Below are 22,834 nucleotides of genomic sequence, written 5' to 3'. Positions count from 1 at the left end.
TCATTTGATTTTGCTCTTGGTGCTCTCTGAGCAGCGGATCAGAATCAAGTCCTTACTGGGTCTTGGGGGGATGGCGGGCTGCGCCTCTTGTTCATCCTCCACTGTAAAATAAAGATAGAAAAATCACTCTCCCCATTTCACAGCAAACATTTTCACCAGCTCTGCCTGGCGAAACCTCAAATTTTTCCATCCAGACTGGACAACTGTAATAGGTATCTTGTGGCTAGACAAGACCGTGGTCCTCAGTGAGGAGGAGGAGAAGGGTTGGTTTTTATATGCCGACTTTATCACTTAAGGGAGAATCAAACCGGCTTACAATCACCTTCCCTCCCCCTCCCCACAACAGACACCCTGTGAGGTAGGTGAGGCTGAGAGAGTGTGACTAGCCCAAGGTCACCCAGCTGGCCACATGTGGAGGAGCAGGGGAAACAAATCCAGTTCACTAGATTAGCATCCACCGCTCATGTGGAGGAGTGGGGAATCAAACCCCGTTCTCCAGATTAGAGTCCACCGCTCCTAACCACCACTCTTAACTACTACACCAAGCTGGCTCTCCAGTCCAGAAATGGACTGGGAAACACTTTTAAGTATGACATGTGAACTTTTGGGCTGAGCTACAACACTTTCACAAGGTTTGTAGCCTGCCACCTGCTTGTACTTTTCAAGGGCGGGGGTGCCAGCCCCCCGGCAACTGGCATGGGACCTGGGGTAGGGTTGCCAGATCCAGGTTGGGAAACTCCTGGAGATTTAGGGATGGAGCCTTGGGAGGACAGGGACCTAAATGGGGTACAGTGCTGTAGAGTCCACCCTACAAAGCATCCATTTTCTCCAGTGGAACTGATCTCTGTAGTCTAGAGATGAGCTGTAATTCCAGGGGATCCCCAGGTCCCACCTGGAGGCTGGCATCCCTAAAGGGGGGGGCACATTTTTTAAAAGGTTAAACTTCAGACTGGGCATTGCCAAGGTCTGAGATGGTCCTAGGATTGCCAACTTCCAGGTGATGGCTGGAGATCTCTCTCTATTACAACTGATCTCCGGACGATAGAAATCAGTTCACCTGGAGCAAATGGCCGTTTCGGCAATTGAACTCTATGGCATTGAAATCCTTCCCCTCCCTAAACCCCACCCTCCTCAGGCTTCACCCCTCAAATCTCCAGGTATTTCTCAACCCGAAGCTGGCAACCCTGATGACCCCCAGAAGAACTTACCAATGGTGCTGCCTTTCAGGAAGTTGCTCTTCAGTTTCCTTCTGCTCTGCACGTATTTCACGCTGTTCCGCCTGTAAGTGTCCTGGCTGATCTGCTTGCGGTTTTGATTGTGAATGCTCTTGATGTTCCGGATGGTGGATCTACCAGGAGGCAGGAAGAGAAGGCTTTCTGCAGTGTTCATACCGTTAGGGACTCTTCAGGGGGTTTTAAATTATCATTCGAAACACAGAAGCTAAATTGTCGCAGGACTTACGCTACCGAGGTCACCTTTCTCCCATTTCAAAATAGTTTCGCGCACCAGCTCTTCCCTTCAGGCAATTCAAGGGGCTGGCTGTCATCTGGAAAGCCCCAGTCGATATGGGACCAAGGTGCTTAAAGGACCATCACTTATTAAACCCACAGGTTACAGTAGGAATGGCTACGTTTTGTGCAGCGGCCTGTAGAATCAGTCAGACGCTGCTGAGAACATCAGTAGGTCAAAAATTTTAAAGAGTAGTATATATAGTTTGCAAAGAGTGTAAACTACTTTGTTTTACTATTTGTATAAACTTGTGGGTAGAGCTTAATACTAAGGGTTTTAGTGGTTAATTGTGAAGAGCTGTGCTGGTCTATGACTGTTTTTAATAAAGATTGATTGATTGATTGACCGTCACTTATTCCATATATGATACTTTCACCCATGCTGAATAAGGCACTTTCAACGCACTTTCAAATAACTTTGCAACTCGATTTTACGGTGTTAAATGGCAATATCCACTTGCAAACTATCACGAAAGTAGACTGAAAGTACATAATTCAATGCGTGCGAAAGCACCCAGGTCTTATTCTGCAGCTCTGTGACTGTTCAGAGAAAATAGCTGCTGATCCCGTGAGCGCTGGTGATGCATGCAAGCCCTTAAGTGTCCGTTCCTGGACCCACAACATAACAAGATCACCTCCCTCTTCCTCCACACTACCTTCGGGGCGGGGCGCCTCTGTTCCTCAGCTGATTCTTCTCTGGAGTGTTTTCTTCCCCCGACCTTTGCAGATACATAGACGGGTAATAGCCTGTGGTTTCATCTTTCCTGGGATTGGAGAAGCAACAGTATTTACATGCAAGGTCAAAGAACACGAACCCTTGAGAGTCTAGACATTAGGAAGAATTTTCTAACAGTTAGAGCGGTTCCTCAGTGGAACAGGCTTCCTCGGGAGGTGGTAAGCTCTCCTTCCCTGGAGGTTTTTAAGAAGAGGTTAGATGGCCATCTGTCAGCAATGCTGATTCTGTGACCTTAGGCAGATGATGAGAGGGAGGGCATCTTGGCCATCTTCTGGTCACTAGGGGTGTGGAGGGGGGAGGTAGTTGTGAATTTCCTGCATTGTGCAGGGGGTTGGACTAGATGACCCTGGTGGTCCCTTCCAACTCTATGATTCTATGAGAGTGGAACTCATCATAGAAGATAGTTTCTGGTGGGTAGCCACATCTGTCTACAGTAGGAGAGGAAGATTTGAGTCTGGTAGCACCTTAGAGACCGACAAGATTATCAGGGCATAAGCTTTCCCTGGTATCTGAAGAAGGGAGCTTTGACCCGCGAAAACGTATACCCTGGAAATCTTGTTGGTCTTTAAGGACTACTGGACTCAAATCTTGCACTCACCACAGAAGCATCCCCCCCTTCCAGACAGATTGTCAAGAAGCTTGTGATCCACACTCCAAATAAAAGTCTCTGAAGGCCAAATTATGCCTGATGCTAGAGTACTATGCTTACAACTTCAGATATGTAATTTGGCCCTCAAATGTAGCCACGGTGGTCTCTGATATAGATTGGGGCCATCTGACCCTGGGGAAAGGGGATTTCTAACTCTTCCCGCATCATTTCATAGATCCAAAAATGGTCCCCCATCCTTCCCACCCCACCTGCAGCCTAGTTTTAGCCCCAGGAGGGAGAAAAGACAGATAACAGCACATGGATGTGATCATACATGTGTTTCTCCTAGCTCTGTAGCCAATGACACACAAATGCCTGATTACTGACAATTGAGAGGAGATTCAGGGGGATAAAAGGAAGCACTTTTCTTCTCGCAATGTGTTTTCACTCTTTGGAATCCCTTGGCATTTGCAAAAGCAGCTTTAGAAAAGGGCTAGACACACACATAAACCTATCAGCGGGCAGAAATGGAACCTCCATATTCAGAGGCAGGATACCTCCAATTAGCAGACAATGGAAGAAAAACGCAGGAGGGGACTCTTGATCAGGCTCTCCTTCAGAGAGAGGGTCCCAGGGTAAAACAGACATGTTGGTTTTTATATGCCGACTTCCTCTACCTTTTTTTAAAGTAGAATCAAGCTGGTTTACAATCTCCTTCCCTTCCCTTCCCCACAACAGACAACCTGTGAGGTAGGTGGGGGCTGAGAGAGCTCAAAGAGCTGTGACTTGCCCAAGGTCACCCAGCTGGCTTCATGTGTAGGAGTGGGGAAACAAAGCCAGTTCACCAGATTAGAGTCCCCCACTCATGCGGAGGTGTGGGGAATCCAACCCAGTTCTCCAGATTGGAGTCCACCGCTCTTAACCTCTACACCACACTGGCTCTCTGGTATATCTGGAGGGCACTGAAGTTAAATGAATCTAGGTCTAGTCATTGCCAGGCTATGAAAGGGATATACTTGGGAATCCTAAGCAAACTTAGGTTTGATCTTTTTCAATGGTTTTTTATGGTGTGCTTCTACCGTGAGGACTGTTTTATGAGGATCATTTTAGGCTGCTGTTTGTGCTGTGTTTACGATCTGGTTGGGTGTTTTAATGGCTATGTAAAGTTTTTTTGCTGCTGCTTTTTATGATTTTTATCACATTATACTTTGGGAACCACTTTGCGCCGATCTCTGGAAAAGTGGCGTGTACATTTTCCGAATAAACCACCTCAAGTTTCTTCATGACAGTAAACTGGGCTCTAAATATAATAAATCAATGAGCTTCCTAGAGGTCTCACCTGACAACCCACCAGCCGTCAAGCAATTTATGGATCACTTCAACGGTTTCTCCTTCCTTCAGTGTGATCTCATCCTCCTGCGCAGCTGCGTAGCCTTTGCGGACAACGTGGAGTTCACCTGAACAGAAAAGGAAGAGAATCGTGAAGAGCTCTCGGGGGTGCTAAACACAGCATTAAAAGCATCTAAGAAAGATTTTGCTCCTGTTTTAACCATTTATTTTGCCCCTTAAGAAAAGCAAGTGTTTTGCACACTTAATGGCATTCACCTTCATAGCAGCCATGGAAAGAAAGTCACAGAAGTTCCCATTTTACACAATGAAAATGGAGACTGAAGCAAGAGGTGTTGGAAGTGATATCTGAGCCCAGTTCAAGTACATTTGAAGGAAAATCAAAGAACAAGCAGCCCTTTCTGAAATAAATTCATTTCAGTGCAGGCATAGGGTTGCCGATTCTGGGTTGGGAAATTCCTGGAGATTTTGGGATATAGCCTGGAGAGGCTGGGGTTTAGCGAGCAGGGTTGCCAACCTCCAGGTAGTTGGAAACAAGCAAACACCTCTGTACTCATACCAAGGGGTTTGGAAATTAGCACAGAACCAAAGTTGTATAACAATGTGCAAACATATATTAGGTGCCACAATAATACAATTATATACAGAAAGACTTATATTCTATTCCAAAGCATACAAAAATATTCCTGTATACTATATGTGAGTCCTTTAGACTTTGTTCATATCATTCCATCTATATTCCATTCAACAGGTGTCCCATGCAGGTACCAAAGAGGAATAGGAATTTAGATGGAATTATATGAACAAAGTCTAAAGGACTCACACATAGTATACAGGATATTTTTTTATGATTTGGAATAGAATATAAGTCTTTCTGTATATAATTGTATTATTGTAGCACCTAATATATGTTTGCACATTGTTATACAACTTTGGTTCTGTGCTAATTTCCAAACCACCCAGTAGTAGCTGGAGATCTCCTGCTATGACAACTGATCTCCAGCCATTAGAGATCAGTTCACTTGGAGACAATGGCCACTTTGCCAATTGGACTCTATGGCATGTAAGTCCCTCCTCCCCTCCCCAAACCCCGCCCTCCTCAGGCTCTGCCCCAAATATCTCCAGGTATTTCCCAACCCGGAATTGACAACTCTAGAGGGGAGGGACCTCAGCTGGGTATAATGCCATAAAGTCCACCCTCCGAAGCAGCCATTTTCTCCAGGGGAACTGAGTGCTATAGTGTAGAGATCAGTTGTAATTCTGGGAGACAGCCAGGCTCCACACATCCTCCCTTTCTTCCCCCCAAATTAAACAGATAGTGCATACTACAATTAATGTGTTATGGAAATGGTCACATCAGGGGCAGGGGCGGGGAAAAGAAACAGAAAAATGGAATAAAAGAAAAACGGAGGGGACACAGGAAGGAAAGGGTTGCTGCAGTCATGTTCACAGCAACGCAGTGGAGATGAGCCCAATCTTATTAGTCAACCGTTTCAGGAAATTACTTCAGATATTTTGAAAAGTGATTGCCTTCAGGAACCGGTTGTCTGTTTTAAGGCAGAAAGGCTCAAGAAAGGGGATCCCGATGTCCCAAAAAACTAGTTTTGTTTGTGAGGAGTCTGACCCCGAATCCTTCTCAGGCCTGCACGCTCCCCTTATCTCTTCTCCCCCACTCTCCCAAGGCATGGTAATTGTAGCCATTCTTCCTCTTTTAGGACTCCAACTCTAAGCCCATTGACATCAAATGGATTTGAAGGGTATGCCCCTGTTTAGGATTGCACCCCAGTTTCCTTTGATGGCTGCATGGGAGCAACTCAGGGTTTAGAACATCAGTTACTGGGAAAGAGAAGAAACAGACTCCAAGTTTACTAATCAGTTGCATTCAGAGATCCTACAAACTGGAGTTAGCCTGCTGCGTTCCTAAACCAGGAGACCATCCATCACACCACAAGGGGAAGAAACAAGAGGAGGGGGTCATGGTTAGAGGAGTGACTGCAGTTGGGGGCGGCGGGGGCTATGGCTTAGCAGAAGAGCATTTGCTTGGGTGCAGAAGGCCCCAGGTTCAATCCCCAGTTAAAAGAATCAGGTGATGTGAAAGATCTGGAGAGCTGCTGCCAGTCAGATTAGACAATATGGATCTTGATAGTCCAAGTGTGTGATTCAGTATAAGTAGGGTTGCCAACCTCCAGGTGGTGGATGGAGATCTCCTGGGATCACAAAGATCCCCAGGTGACGGAGATCAGTTCGCCTGGAGAAAATGGCTGCATGGGAAGGCGGACTATGGCATTATGCCCCATTGAAGCCCCTCCCCTCCCCAAACCCCACCCTCAAAAACTCCAGGATTTTCCAACCCGGAGCTGGCAACCCTAAGTATAAGGCAGCTTCATGTGCTCAAACATGGAAGCACATTGATTAAAAGGACAGTGACCATCAACAAGGAACTCCAACTTGTTTTTTTGACATCTGAATAGAGCTTTAACCTCTGACCTTGCGCTCAGTTTTGAGGGTGGTCTTCCAGTGCTGTATAATGTTTTGCTACCAGTGTGGCTCAGATAGGGTTGCCAGCTCCGGGTAGGGAAATACCTGGAGATTTTTAGGGTGGAATCTCAGAAGGGCAGGGTTTGGGGAGGGACTTCAGTGCCATAGAATCCAATTGCCCAGGCGTCCATTTTCTCCAGGGGAACTGATCTCTGTCGCCTGGAGGTCAGTTGGAATAGCAGGAGATCTCCAGCTACCACCTGGAGGTTGGTTAGAAAATTACACCAGTACTGCAATGAAACTGCTATAAAGAATCAGTACGGGGCCAACGATCACTAAATAATCAAACAATGTTTCATTTGTAGCAAACAATCACAATATGCATCGCAAACAGTGAAAATAAAGTGTATACAAATAGTGAGGTAGTGCAAACAACCAAAAACGGGACAAAAAACTATATACAAAAAGCCCCCAGGAAAAGGTGGGGAGAAGAGTTCGTGCACACTGGGCTAACTAGCCTCCGATACAGTACTCAAAATCAGTTCACTGACTGACGCCGAGGCATGCGTGGGCGTTCAAACGTAGCACGGGGTGCCCGGATGAAGCACAGGAACGCCTTCCGGATAAGCGGCGTTTTCGCCAATAAATATTGGCTTCTTCAGCCGATATTGCGTGGATTTATCAGCCCATCAAATTCTCCAGGCTACAAGAGCTCAAACGCTTGATGTCGTCTAGGGTCTCCGGATAGTTTGTCCCATTTTTGGTTGTTTGCACTACCTCACTATTTGTATACACGTTATTTACACTGTTTGTGACGCATATTGTGATTGTTTGTTGCAAATGAAACATTGTTTATTTAGTGATTGTTGGCCGCGTACTGATTCTTTATAGCACCACCTGGAGGTTGGCAACCATAGGCTCAGAGGAACTATGCAAGCAAACATTCCTGCTATAAATAGATATCCCCAAACAGCATGCATGATAGTGAAAATTGTGGGAGGTAGCGTTAAGGACCATATCGCCTTAAGTTTTGTAGAAGAGTCCCTCAAGCTCCCAAGCAAAATCTAGAATATTCTGAAGTATATTTGAATTCATTTCGAAGTGTCGATTTGTCCAAACATTTCCTCTCTCCCTATCAATTTATCACAGAGCGAAGCCAAAAGATCTGCTCCATGCTGTGCTTAATCTGAAGGACAATCCACCCCAGAAATTCCATGGACTCCCTTGAAGAAGGGACAAGATGTTCTACCTGCGTAGTTGGGTTCCTGCTCTTCGGATTCATCTGGACTATCCATAGGCTCTAGGTAGGCAGCCGGGACCCAACCTCGCTTATTCTTCAGTTGACAAAACCACCAGCCTAGGACAACAAACGATTACATGTATTTTAATACTTGTAGCCCCACCACCACCAATGGCACTCTGAATTGCTTCCAGCTGTAGAAGCTGGAAAATTACAAAGCAGGAAAAGCACAATAAATAAGCTACCAACTTAGATGAGAGCCAGTAAAATATACGCAAAGACCACTCAGTACTATCAGAGCAAAGAATCAGTAGGAATCACAGTCAATAACAGAACAAAGATACAGATTGTGTGTTCATTTTTCTAACTCTTCTGCATTTTTGTATGTAAATGTCAAGATTTGGGTATATAATAAATAAAACAGGAGTCTAGTGGAACTTTACAGTCTAGCCACGTAAGAATTTGTGATATACAATTCACTTTATCAGATGCACTGTGGCCAGCCTGGCTCTGTCCAAAAGTGTGGGTGGAGAAAGAGGTGGTACCTCCATGAACATTTATTGGGGGAGACATTAGAGGGAATATTGTCCAGCCCCCTCCCACAACAAATAGCCAGTCCTAATATAAGAAGAAGAAGAGTTGGTTTTTATATGCCAACTTTCTCTACCACTTAAGGAAGAATCAGACCTGCTTACAATCACCTTCCCTCCCCACAACAGATACCTTGTGAGGTAGGTGGGGCTGAGAGAGTGTGACTAGCCCAAGGTCACCCAGCTGGCTTCATGTGTAGGAGTGAGGAAACAAATCCAGTTCACCAGATTAGCCTCCGCCGCTCATGTGGAGGAGAGGGGAATCAAACTGGGTTCTCCAGATCAGACTCCACCACTCCAAATCGCCGCTCTTAACCACTACACCACACTGGCTCTCGCTATAGGGCCTTGTATGCCACCACCTCAGCAAAAGTGGTGACTTTTCTGGTTTAGCAATAAAACTGACCCTGCTCCAAAGCAAGTGCAAAAAAGAGGGGTGTTTTTTTTTCCTTTACCGCTTTCACTTTTCTCCACCACGTCCACAGCATCGCCTGTCTTGATCCCCATCTCGGTGGTGGAATTCTTCTCGTAATCAGCAATTGCTCGATAGGTCTGGAGGATGATGGGCCCTGTGATATCTAGAGGGGGAGAATAGCTTGTCAGATGGACTTCCAGGACAGATGTTGCAACACAGCGAGATTTGAAATTGAAAGGCGCTCTCAACGTTACTTGAGTTAAAAAATTTCAGTGGCCTGTATCAAACCACACAATTAAGAAAAATTAAGGGGCCTTGAGTTTTCTTAACAGGGAGAAGCAACTTCTACCAATTCCCCTCTCCTGTCCCAGTTCCACTGAACTTGCTGAAATTTTGTTTCGGTCAGCAGGGAACTGGTGGAAATTGTCACCATCACTTAAGAAAATCTAAGGGCACTTTAATGTTCTTAATGTAGTCGGACACAGGTCAATGCCACGATGAAACATTCCCTTCACCATATCCTTGAATAGCACCAATCTCACAAGATCAGTTCAGTAGCCAGCTTGAAATTATTCCACAAAGCCAATATTAACACATGAGACTGGAGGAAAATGCCCTTTTTCAGTGGTAGCACACCTGTTTTATATGCAGGGTGTCCCAGGTGCAATCCCAGCTGTTTCCACTAGAGAATCTCAAGATCATTTACCATTGTTACTTAATCTTAGGTTTGGTGGGGCACATAATCTCCCTCTAGAAGGAGGGCTAGACCTTATCCCTAGGACTGTTTGCTCTCCTGATTTAAATCAGAGAATCTCTTAATTAGTTGGATCTAAACATAGTATTCATCTTAAAAACGCATTAATAAACTCATCTAAGCCTCAGGAAATAATCTATTTCTATGACTGTCTAATCTCATTCATAACCCATTCATTACACCAGGAAGTTAGCTAATTGTCAAACGCTAATTGTGTAAACCATAAACCTAAACCCTCCTGGTTTGATCAGGAATGTATAAAATTAAAATCTTACATTCGTATAATTTATCAGAACTTCCGCAATTCTTCTGCCACTCAATTGCCAGAGGAATACTGTATTTTGAAACATCAATTATCTCAACTTATTAACATTAAAAAAACAGGTATTTATCAACAAACAATGGGAACAGCTCCTCTTCGCTGTCAAGACAAATAACGCTAGCGAATCTCAAATTTGAGAATCTCTCTGCCTGAGAACCTCTGCCATTCAGAGTACATAAAACTGAACGAGGTGGGCCAATTCATATGGCAGGTTTAATCCGCACCCGACCTGTAAACACGCTCTACTTCCCTAGAAAGGAATGGACGGAGAGCGGTTCCCCACAGCCCGAACCTGCGTTGCTTACCTGCCGCACCTTTCTTGGAGTCCTTCGGCATTAAAAAGGTTTCTACCTTCCTGAAGCTGGTGGGGAGAGAACAAAACAAAAGCCATTGATATTCCAGATCTTGCCTCTTGACCACAGGCGCACTAGGGTGGCCAAAGGAAAGCCACTCAGGGCCTAAGTAGACACGATGACATCCTCGTGCCCACAACAGCGATGCTGCTGCCATTTTTAAGTGATTTTAAAAAGCCACTAGGGCCCAATCCTGATCAGGCCTGCAGCGCAGCATGCTGAGGGGCTAGGGTTGCCAACCTCCAGGTACTAGCTGGAGATCTCCTGCTATTACAACTGATCTCCAGCCAATAGAGATGGGTTCACCTGGAGAAAATGGCCACTCTGACAATTGGACTCTATGGCATTGAAGTCCCTCCCCTCCCCAAACCCTGCCCCTTCAGGCTCCCCCCCAAAAAACCTCCTGCTGGTGGTGAAAAGGGACCTGGAAACCCTATGAGGGGCTCTTTCTGACCTCTGTGCGTTTTCTCTAATGCCGAAACAGCCACGCCCACGCACAAAGCCGTTTTGGTACTTGAGAAGATGGGAGGAAACCAGAGTGCCTCAGCCTACCGTGATGCATGCTCTATCAGTATTGGGCCCTTGCATGGGGTTGCCAACCTCCAGGCGATGCCTGGTGATCTCCCAGAATTACGACAGATCCCCAGATTACCAAGATCAGTTCCCCGGGAGAAAATGGCTGCTTAGGCGGGGGGACTCTATGGCATCATACCCTGCTGAGGTCCCTCCCCTCTCCAAACCCCACCTTCCTATGGTTCCCAACCTCCAGGTACTAGCTGGAGACCTCCCACTATTACAACTGATCTCCAGCCGATAGAGATCAGTTCACCTGCAGAAAAATGGCCGCTTTGGCAATTGGACTCTATGGCATTGAAGTTCCCCCCTCCCCAAACCCTGCCCTCCTCAGGCTCTACCCCAAAAACCTCCTGCCAGTGGCGAAGAGGGACCTGGCCACCCTACCCCCCCAAAAAAACAACCCACAAGCCACAACACCAATCTTTCTCCCAGCATCCTGCTGTTACTTACTGGCTCACTGTAGGTGGGTTCAGATCATCGTTTCTGACCTTGAAGAAGTTCAGGATGTGCGCACACCGGGAGATTTTGCGAGGCAAGTTGATCAAGGCAGAGCAATATTCCGACAGCGTGCTTTGCCGGTTTTGGGTGGATCTCTGGCTGTCAAACCACCTCGGAGCTACAGAAAGAGTATTAAAAAGTAAAAAAAAAACATATCACCCAACCAAATCTACAGTGTAGGACCAAGCACCAGGGTGTCTTTTAGTTAGGGATGCCAGCCTCCAGGTGGGACCTGGGGATCCCCCAGAATTACAGCTCATCTCCAGGCTAAAGAGATCAGTTCCCCTGGAAGAAATGGATGCTTTGGAGGATGGACTCTATGGCACTGTACCCCACTGAGATCCCTGACCTCCCCAGGCTCCATTCCCAAATCTCCAGGAATTTCCCTACCTGGATCTGGAAAAACTACCCCCCCCCCCAGCATGATGTAGTGGTTAAGAGCGGTGGTTTGGAGCGATGGACTCTGATCTGGAGAACCCGTCTTGATTCTCCACTCCTCCACATGAGCGGCGGAGGCTAATCTGGTGAACCGGGTTGGTTTCCCCATTCCTCCGTATGAAGCCAACTGGGTGACCTTTGGCTAGTCAAAGCTCTCTTAGAGCTCTCTCAGCCCCACCTACCTCCCAAGGTGTCTGTTGTGGGGAGGGGAAGGGAAGGTGATTGTAAGCTGATTTGAATCTTCCTTAAGTGGTAGAGAAAGTTGGCATATAAAAACCAACTCTTCTTCTTCTTCCCCCCATGCCCATCCCTCACCAGTGGCTGGGGGAGACCTGGCATATGCCACCTCTTTTAAGACTGTCTTTTAACATTTTTGCTCAATCCTGTTTGCTTTTAGGGCTTTCAGCATGGTATAAGTAGGGTTACCAGGTCCCTCTTCGCCACTGGCGGGAGGTTTTGGGGCCTTAGATGCCATAGAGTCCAATTGCCAAAGCGGCCATTTTCTCCAGGGGAACTGATCTCTATCGGCTGGTGATCAGTTGTAATAGCAGGAGATCTCCAGCTAGTACCTGGAGGTTGGCAACCCTAGATATAAGCCACTTTGTGGACCTGTGCAATCAAACGAGTACACAGAAGGTACATCACCTCCCAAAGTCCTCTTCTTTGACCGTGATGTTAGGGACACTGTTTGCCATAACAACGCATGTTGTCATTGGCTTGCTTGGTTGACCGGCCCCCATGGGAACCGCTGTTTCACTTCCTTTAGCCCACACAAGGCCTCAGTCTCGAGACATGCCAACCTCGACAAGCCAACCTCGACAAACCGACCCTCTAAGTAGGCTTCAGTTTACCACATCCCCATTTCGGTGCTGTTACATAAAACAGTCACAGATCACTCATTTCCTAGACCTTAATTTAGACACTGCAGGGTTCAACAACAGAAACTTTTTAAAATTATTTTAAGAAATGTAAATGAGCAAGTAATTCAAGGGCTGAGGGGGGAAAGGACAGGATCGGATCAGAAGATAATATTCTCAATAAAGTGTACAGGTGTAGTCAAGATAGACTACTACAAAGAAGCCAGATGGAGAAATGTAGCTGTGCCACTAATAATATGAAGCTGAGTTTAAATGGCATTAAAAGCTCAATTAATATATATAGAGAAAAGTCTGTCATTCATTAGTCATCTGAACTGGGGGGGGATTCTCAATACATCATAATCTAAAATAGAGTTGTAACTCTGTTTCTGCTGGTAGTTTGCAGCCCGAGAAGTGTCCGGCTGTCCTCAACTGGGGCCAGGGCCTTTTTGACTCTGGCCCCGCCTGGTGGAACTCTGTCAATATTACAAGGCTGTCAGATTAGTTTGACAGGTGCAGGTTAGATCAGATGGATCGAGTAATGATGCAATCAGCCTGGAAAGTCCCTGGAGAGCTAGAGGGAGCTGGCCTAATCCAGTTATGGCCAGGTGGCTGATGCAATACAGGAGACATGTCAGAATGACTAGGCATCTACTGTGATTGGTGGCTGCGTCCACCAGGTGTATATAATGGAGTGGAACTGAAACTCTGTGTGGGATGCTATGAGCGGAGAGTGTGTAAGAAGTATCTGTATTATATCTTTGCACTGTGAAATAAACTACACTTTTCTAAGTAGCAGAGGACTTTCTGATGGTGTTATCCTGGACAGACTGCCAATCCGCTGGCTTCCGCGTCAAACTCTCTGTCCAATGAGACCCGGGCCCTGCGGGATCTGGTACAGCTCCGTATGACCTGTAAGATTGAGATGTTCTGCCAAGCCTATGGTTGAGGGCAGCAACAGTTTCCATCTGGCCTCCCTTCAATTTACTTTACCTAATCATATTTGGTAGGAGATTCCTGACTGCCTTTCCTCTGGTCTGTCGGCTGACCAGTGTGCCACTGATATGGGTTGGTTTTAGAACCAGAAGCTTTTAAGTGGTAAACTATTAATATGTATCTTATTAAGTATAATGGGTTTTATGATAATGTAACTCGCTCTGAGAACTGCTTTGGCAGGGATAGATAAGGTAAAGGTCCCCTGTGCAAGCACCAGGTCATTCCTGACCCATGGGGTGACGTCACATCCCGATGTTTCCTAGACAGGCTTTGTTTACAGGGTGGTTTGCCAGTGCCTTCCCCTGTCATCTTCCCTTTACCCCCAGCAAGCTGGGTTCTCATTTGACCGACCTCGGAAGGACAGAAGGCTGAGTCAACCTTGAGCCCGCTACCTGAAACCAACTTCCGTCGGGATCGAACTCATGTCGTGAGCAGAGCTTGGACTGCAGTACTGCAGCTTACCACTCTGCGCCACGGGGCTCCTGGCAGGGATAGAGCAGGATACAAATGCATAATCAATAGGGTTGCCAGGTCCCTCTTCACCACTGGTTTTTGGGGCAGAGCCTGCGGAGCGCGAGTTTGGGGAGGGGAGGGATTGCAATGCCATAGACTCCAATTGCCAAGGCGGCCTTTTTTCCCAGATGATCTGTATCAGCTGGAGATCAGTTGTAGTAGCAGGAGAGCTCCAGCTAGTACCTGGAGGTTGGCAACCCTAATAAACAAACAAACAAATAAGATGCCCAGGGCCTTTTCTGTGGCAGCAACCCCCTCCATGGAATTCTTCTGCTGTTCCTATACAACACCTCTTGTGTTAATATTTAAGTGCCAGGTAAAAACATTTTAATTTTCCCCGGCTTTTAGTGGTTAAGTTCATTCGGCACTGGCTTTCGGTCCTCTGGTCATTCTTCTTCTTAACAGTTTGATCCTTTGGCAGCTAAATCAAGTTCATGGCTGTTAGAGATCCCACCATTTTGTGGTTTATGGCCATTTCTGCATGGGTTATCTGCCCTGGGATCAGGGCCGTGGGGAAGTATTTCCCGCTTCCCCTCAGCATTGTGGCGCATTCATAAAACCAGCAGTAACTGAGGGTCCTGCAGAAAGGAGGCAGGAAGAAAAAACTAGCAGAAGGTTTGTGGAAATGAACAATGCAGATCCTAAGCAGAGTTTCACCCCTCTCAGTGCTTGGCATGCAGAAGGTCCCAGGTTCAATCCCTGGCATCTCCAGTTAAAGGGACCAGGCAAGTAGGTGATGTGAAAGACCTCTGCCTGAGATGACCCTGGAGAGCCGTTGCCAGTCTGAGTAGACAATACTGACTTTGATGGACCAAGGGTCTGATTCAATACAAGGCAGCTTCGTGTGTTTTATGCATAAAAGGATGTAATTCTACATTGTATTGCACTGTGAAATGTCTTAGCCTAGAGAATCTCTGGTTAAACTACGACCGAGTCACGTACCTGGCAAGTGAGGGATGATCCGATTCTCTATGTTGATATCCCCAGATTCAATTGGAAACATCTCTTTTAGATTTTTCTGGTGAGGGAAGGAAGAGCGCCAGTCATGCCCCACCGTAAGTTTCATTTTCCCCTTTAAAATGCTACCCAGAAGACCAGTTTCGATCAGAGAAACTGAGTGTGCAGTGAGGGGTTAAATCCTCCCTTTCCCAGAAAGTTGCCAACTGATTTGGGGTTGTACAGTATACAGTTTATTTTTGACAGGACGGAGATCTATGATCTTCCTCCCATCTGTTTTGGCCCAAAGGCCGCCTAGGCACGGTTCGAAGCGAGGGCTCATAGCCGAATGCGCTTCACCATTATACAACATCAGCTCTTGTTGCACATACGCAGGAGAATGGTTTTTGTATTTAAAAAATTCCCTGCAAATTGAAAACTGGCTTGAATGCAAAAGAATATTCTAAGCTGGAACCCAGCACCTCTGGAGAACTTTCCTACATGAATTGTGCTACACACCAATGGCTCTTACACACAGTAGTGTGGCTCAAGAATGGTAGGGTTGCCATCAGCATACCCTGAGGTGGGGCATCTGTCAAGAGTAGGGTTGCCAAATTCCCCATGGTCACCTGTAAGGGGAGATCAGTTGTAATAGCAGGAGATCTCCAGCTAGTACCTGGAGGTTGGCCACCCTAAGCATTATAACCTGCTGATGTCCCTCCCCTCCCCAAACCACACCCTTTGCAGGCTCCGCCACCAAAATCTCCAGGTATTTCCCAACCCAGAGCTGGCAACCCTAACTTCTGTGGCAAGTGGGAGGAAAAAGTTTTTTTTTTAAATCACCATCATGCAACAGTGCCCTGTGGAATTCCTGCCAGTTGCCAGCTGCTGACTGGCAGCCCTACTGTGTGCCTTTCCCCCACCCGCCTGCCCGCGGGCAAGTGCTCCGCCTCCTGGGCTCCTGGTTGCCCAGTCTGCCCTGCACCGCCAGGGAAGATAGGGTTGCCAGCTCCAGGTTGGGAAATACCTGGAGATTTGGGGGGTGAAGCCTGAGGAGGGTGGGGTTTGGAGAGGGGAGGGACTTCAGTACCAAAAAGTCCAATTGCCAAAGCGGCCATTTTCTCCTGGAAAACTGATCCCTATTGGCTGGAGATCAGTTGTAATAGCAGGAGAGCTCCAGCTCGTACCTGGAGGTTGGCAACCCTAAGGGAAGAGCATGCAGGTGGCGCAAGCAGGGCTCCCGGATGATCACGGAAGCAGTGCACCCACACTGCATTGAGGAAAGGGTGCACACTCAGCTGTGAGCATGGGCAGCGGGAGGAGTCATGAGCAGGCAGGGGAGGGAGGCGCAAGCAGGGGCTGGGTAGGCAGGTGGGGGCAGGAAGGGAGGTGTGAGTGGGGGTCCTGGTGTAATGCCTGAAATCATTATATGCTATGGGAAATGTATTGGAAATGTATTCTTTGATTTGGAATATATTCTTTGTACTCAATAAAGTATATCTGCACTCATGAACATGCCACACTCAGCATATTAGAGGTGGCTTGTATAGTTACACCAAGCACTTGCATATGTTACAGACCTCAAGTATAAGAGGCCCACTGTTGCTCCTTAGTTAGAAGCTAATTAAAGAATCCATAGAAGGCCTTAGTATGCTTGCATAAGCTGGTTTTCCAGAGATAAGAACCAGCCAGGAACCCTCTTAGCCTTGGCAGCTGCCAGGGTCCAAGATAAGAAGAACTGCAGTAATTTAGGATCAAATAGAAAAGCACCTGACCACGAGGGTCTTCACTGCTCATTAGTGACAATGAGATCACCATTTCTATGGAACGCCTCCGAATCTCTAATAGGGTATTCAAATCCTTAAATATCTATTATTGGTTCCATGTATTGACGCCATGTCTTTCGTCTTTTGTACCTCCCATTACCAAAGATTATATCCGTGCTTGCACTCCTTTGATGTTGGTGTGAACTGTCCTGCGCATTTGGGGCAATTCTCACCCGGCGTGTCTATTGGGCCTAATAAACAAACTGCTTTAAACTATCAACCTCCTACTGCGTTATTGTCATTGGGAATTAATACAATAATACAGAGGCATATCACTGGTGGGGGGCAGAGGAAGGGAGGGGAGACTCTGAGCTGCCTGCCCTGAGCCCCTCCAAAACGGGAATCGGCCCTGCTTGCCAGGGTCTCTTTGTTTTTTTAAAAAATGGAGCAACAAGCAAATATTCAGCAGCTGAAGGTTTTCCCGATATAGAATGCAGAAGTCTTCAACCGCTACATTTCTTGCAGGCATGCAGCTGTTTCAGGCACGGGTGTCCTACCGTTATTATCGTTTAAATCAATCTTTAGTGGTCAAGTTTTAATCCCAAAGGGATTGTGGTACTTTCCAGAGCACTATAAAAGGGGGCTTTCCACCAAATTTCCCCCGCCATAGTGCTGCCAGCTTGGCGTGGTGGTTAGGAGCAGCAGACTCTAATTTGGAAAACCGGTTCGATTCTCCACTCCTCCACATAGAGGTCTCTCTCCGCCACCGGCGGGAGGTTTTTGGGGTGGAGCCTGAGGAGGGTGGGGTTTGGGGAGGGGAGGGACTTCAATGCCATAGAGTCCAATGGCCAAAGTGGCCATTTTCTCCAGGGGAACTGATCTCCATCGGTTGGAAATCAGTTGTAATGGCAGGAGATCTCCAGCTAGTACCGGGAGGTTGGCAACCCTACCTCCACAGGAAGCCTGCTGGGTGACCATGGGCTAGTCACAGTTCTCTCCAAACTCTCTCAGCCCCACCTATCTCACAAGGTGCCTGTTGTGGGGAGGGGAAGGGAAGGCGATTATGAGCCACTTTGAGACTCCTTGAAGGTAGAGAAAAGCCACTTATTTTCTCCAGTTGAACTGATCTCTATCGGCTGGAGATCAGTTGTAATAGCAGGAGATCTCCAGCTAGTACCTGGAGGTTGGCAACCAGGCTGTATTAATCTTTTCCTTTGATCCTCCAGGCCATATTGGCCTGGGATCCTGGAGGGTTTTTGTTTTTTGTTTTTTTGCCATCTTCTGGGCATGGAGTAGGGATCATTGAGGGTGTTGGGAAGAGGTAGTTGTGAATTTCCTACATTGTGCAGGGGTTGGACTAGTTACCCTGGAGGTCCCTTCCAACTCTATGATTCTATTCTATGATTCTTCTGCCGTAAAGGGAGAAACCACTCGGGGCCAAATTTTCTCTTCGGACCAACACTTAAAGCTACAGAAGCCTCCAGAAGACCTGACAACTTCCGTTCAAGGCAGCATCAGGATTTAACCTGAGCTCTTAATTTTGCTGCCAGTACTCAGATCCACTGTGCCTCTGAGTATGTGCAGAATACCTTTGGCCTTTCCATTGAGAAACCATTGAGTCTTTCTCCCAAGTAAAGCACACACAGGATTCTATTCTAATCCCAATGCCCAAGTCAGCACAGACCAAGTTATTACTTACGTGAAATTCATATATCTCTGTGAACTTCCGATACACAACTTTTTCGGTGAGGTCTTGCCATTTCACCAAGAACATGTAAACCTGACAATGAAATGACAGCAGTGCAACATTTTAAAAAAGAAGTTCAAAATGGCCTCTCCAAGCTTCACTCTACATTTTTATTCCTCGCATTATTATACAATGATCACAAAGGCTCATGAAGAAAACTCGCGGGGCTCTTTTGCCACTTAATCTTGATTAGATCTGAAAGTGGGTGTTTAGAGCTTATTGGGAACTTTGCCCTTCCCAAACCCTAAAGCGGCAAGCCTGCTTTAAAAGGGTATTTCAAGTGTTTCGGTGGAAAACTCCAGCCACAAAACAGACGGAAAACTCTGGTGAAATCTAAAACATTGGCTGTTGCCGCACTAGGTATTAACCAGCGATGTATCAAGAGTTTGGAAATGTTATAAAAAAATCTGTTCGCATTGTCAATGTATTCCCACCGATGTATTAAGAGTTTGAAACTGTTATAAAAAAATACTGTTCGCACTTTGTTTGGCCCCTTTAGCTGTGAAGACGTCTTCCGACCATTTTTTAGCCGTGGCATCCAAAAACCCTTTTAAAGCGATGTTTTTTATAACATTTCCAAACTCTTGATGCATCGCTGGGAATACTTAGTGCGGTAACAGCCATTGTCATGTTCAGCCCCAATTAAGTGGCATTATTTTAGCCTGAAGGCTAAAACTTGCACCCTGAAAAGACTAATTCCATCTCCCTATAAATCCAGGGCAGCGTATAGGGTTCTCCCTTTCCCCCATTTTATTCTCACAACAACCCTGTGAAGTAGGTTAGGCTGAGAGTGACTGGCCCAGGGTCACCCAACTACCTTCCAGTGGAATGGGGATGCCAATGAATCCCCAATTCCAACCTTCCACCAGGCCTCCACTGCGCAATATTTTCTTTCCAAGCCCAGGTGGACCCCAAACAGTCTCGGTGACATTTGGATCTCACAGCACACCCCATTCGGCTAGCGAACAGCCTTGACACACCGTCTTGCAACACCGCTTACTGAAAACCACTTCACGACCGCAAAAGTCTTGGCCAGATCATTTATAATGGAAGATGATCAATCGCAGCTGCAAGTTTCGCCGACAATTCCCTAACGCTTTTTGCCACAGGAGACCAAATACTTCATGCACCCAGAGGGATACAGTTAGGGACCAATTTAGACAAGAGCCATGACCAAATCTTCCCAGTGTTTTTTGAAAAACTGACGTCACTGAGGCTGTGTGGGGAGAGGTTACCAGGTCCATCTTTGCCACTGGCAGGAGGTTTTGGGGGCAGAGCCTGAGGAGGGCAGGGTTTGGGGAGGGGAGGGACTTCAATGCCATAGAGTCCAGTTGCCATAGTGGCCATTTTCTCCAGGGGAACTGATCTCTATCGGCTGGAGACCAGTTGGAATAGCGGGAGATCTCCAGCTATTACCTGGAGGTTACCACAAGAAAAGAAGGCTCAGTGCTGTAAGGATAATTGGAGCAACCCAAAACAGCACTATAACACTATAAAGCAAATAAGTGAATTTTATAAAGTGCAAAGTGAATAAATATATACAGCATATACAAAGGGAGTACAAACAGATACAAAATTTACAATAACAATCCAAAAAGTATGACTTATCAAGAGGATGTCAAGGATCCTGATTCAACAGGTAAGTTCAAGTAATCAACCAATTAAGGTATCATTTGATATTAGAATTTTTTTAATCATTCAAATTCTTTTTAGGTTGCAGTTATTGGAACAAAGCCACAGGAAAAATCAATCATATTCTCTCTCTCGCACACACACACACAGCCTCACCTACCTCACAAAGTCGTTGTGAGGATAAAATGGGGAAAGAAGACTCCTTATACCCCTACTTGGTTTGGTTCACCGAAACTGATCTCTCTCTCTCTCCCTGCATTTTAAGGGGTGGGGAGGCTGTACATCTTTATTATCTTCTAGGGCTAATAATTTCATTGGAGGGGGGTCAGTTCTGAAACATGAAACAAAGGATTGAACTTCCTCACTTGATCTGAATCTGGGCCACACACCGTTGCGGTTTACTTTTTTAAAGATCTGGGAAGATCCGACCACAGATTACCCAGTTACTGGTGTGGTTTTGAGAGAGGGATCCCCAGGCCACACAATCACATCTCAACAACAACAAAAATTAACCTCCATCTGACATAGGGTTGCCAACCTCCAGGTACTAGCTGGAGATCTCCTGCTATTACAACTGATCTCCAGCCGATAGCGATCAGTTCCCCTGGAGGAAATGGTCACATTGTCAATTGGACTCTAAGGCACTGAAGTCAAGAGCAGGGAGGGAACTAGGTGGGGAGAATTTATTTATAGTCTTGTTTTTTTCTCCCCGAGGGGGAAATCAGCTTCCCACTGGTAGTGAAGAGGGACCTGGCAACCCTAATCTGACATGGTTTCATTTTGGAAACTATGGAGGGCAATTGTATCAGAGAGATATGGTTTTCAGTCAGATACCCGGTCTTCTTGCTACATCCTCCAACTGGATTAAACATGCCCATGAAGTGTTATTCAAAGGGTTATGTGCCACAGGTGTTTCCACTGGACCAATGCATCGTCGCAGCTACTTTCCTCCAAAATAATCACCAGGAGAAAATTGTCCAGATCTATCCTGGCCTAAAACATATGGAGCCCAATTGCCAAACTGATCCAAGATTTCAATAGATAAGAATCTGACCACTGCTATTATCTGTTTGTTTAGAGACCATCTATGCCACTTCTGGAAAGCCAGTGTGGTGTGGTGGTTAAGGTGTCTGACTAGGATCTTCTGGAGAGCCAGTGTGGTGTGGTGGTTAAGGTGTCGGACTAGGATCTGGGAAACCCAGGTTCGAATCCCCTCTATGCCATGGAAACTTGCTGGGTGACCTTGGGCCAGTCACACACTCTCAGCCTCGACCCTGGCAAGTACTCGGACGGGAGACCTCCAAGGAATACCAGGGGAGTGAGGCAGAGGCGGGCAATGGCAAACCAAAAGTCTCTTGCCTTGACAACCCTACAGGGTTGCCATAAGTCAGCTGTGACTTGATGACCAAAAAAAAAAAAAAGCCACCTCTCCAGAGAACCTGCTCAAGACGGCTTTCAAGTAAAACAGAATAAAAATATACATCATAAAAATTAACAATTAAAACCCCAGCATTAAAAGAACAAACTCAGCATTAAAAAAAAAAAACCCGCCAAGAGCATAAAACAGCTTTAAAAGATTCTCATAAAACTGGCTAGAAGCAGACTGTAAAACAGACTGTAAAAGATCAACCCCTACATTAAAAGCCATATAATAATAAATATTTTGGCCTGGCAATTAAAAGAGAGTAGGGGAGAGTAGTGCTTGTGAATGTACCCAGAGATGCAATTGTATCCCCATATACTTACATAGTGTTGGCTTGGGTAAAATCTCTTTTCGAATCCCAGTAGTTCAATGTGTCTGATGTAGACATCCCCCATGTTTGCTGATACTACCTGGCAGCCTAGATATGCCCAGGCGACTCTACCAGGATACCAACCGCTGCGTCTCTCTCACTTGCTCTTTAGGTATCTGTGCCAATCGCCTATTCCTTTTATCTTCAGTAAAAGGGGAAGTGAGAGAAGCTTTATTGCCCAATCTGGACTTTTTACCAACAAACAAAAGAACAAAAGAACACTTTCATTCTCTGCAGCTGTTACGCGCATCTGAAGCAGAAATTTCCCACAAAAATGCATCAGTCAAGATATAGTTTTGGTCTCCAGAATTCTGATAATAAAGTATAAGATGTGTGACTAGAGGATAGGGTATGTCCCTGTGCTTTAAAGGAAATGGAAACAACGGAGCACGTTCTACTGCGCTGTCCACTATACCGAGAGGTTCGTTCTAAGTTTATCTCCCCCTGGTTTAGTCGGCATCCCAGCCATTCAGGTCCGGAGTATACTAAAATGTTGCTGATAGATGAAAACCCGCAGGTTACAGTAGGAACGGCAAAGTTTTGTGCAGCGGCCTGTAGAATCCGTCAGATGCTGCTGAGAACATCGGTATGCCAATAATTTTAATGGGTAGTTATATACTTTATGAGCCCCGTGGTGCAGAGTGGTAAGCTGCAGTACTGCAGTCCAAGCTCTGCTCACAACATGAGTTCGATCCCAACGGGAGCTGGTTTCAGGTAGCCAGCTCAAGGTTGACTCAACTTTCCATCCTT

At 46.3% G+C, this 22,834-nt stretch overlaps 1 protein-coding gene across 1 annotated transcript; it reads right to left on the bottom strand.

Moving 5' to 3' along the window:
* On the bottom strand, positions 1 to 22,109 carry NCF1 (neutrophil cytosolic factor 1). Its single transcript, XM_056865585.1, has 11 exons — positions 22,038 to 22,109; positions 18,612 to 18,692; positions 15,153 to 15,228; positions 11,359 to 11,524; positions 10,285 to 10,340; positions 8,944 to 9,066; positions 7,908 to 8,015; positions 4,173 to 4,290; positions 2,165 to 2,272; positions 1,209 to 1,348; positions 1 to 101 (listed from the first exon to the last, which is right to left on the bottom strand). The coding sequence occupies exons 1-11, from the start codon at positions 22,107 to 22,109 to the stop codon at positions 1 to 3; spliced, it is 1,149 nt and encodes a 382-aa protein (XP_056721563.1).
* Between the last annotated feature and the right edge of the window lie 725 nt (positions 22,110 to 22,834).

The sequence above is a fragment of the Euleptes europaea genome, chromosome 19 (assembly GCF_029931775.1).
Source record: "Euleptes europaea isolate rEulEur1 chromosome 19, rEulEur1.hap1, whole genome shotgun sequence".
Lineage (NCBI taxonomy): Eukaryota > Metazoa > Chordata > Lepidosauria > Squamata > Sphaerodactylidae > Euleptes > Euleptes europaea.
This window is presented reverse-complemented; position numbering and strand designations above follow the sequence as displayed.

Excerpts from the sequence above, each read along its gene's own strand:
- NCF1 (XM_056865585.1), bottom strand. The coding sequence starts at position 22,109 with ATGGGGGATGTCTACATCAGACACATTGAACTACTGGGATTCGAAAAG. Across the intron at positions 2,273-4,172 it reads GACGGCTGGTGGGTTGTCAG|GAAAGATGAAACCACAGGCT; the intron begins GTGAGACCTCTA and ends CTCCAATCCCAG. Across the intron at positions 1,349-2,164 it reads AGAGGCGCCCCGCCCCGAAG|ATCCACCATCCGGAACATCA; the intron begins GTAGTGTGGAGG and ends GCCTCCTGGTAG.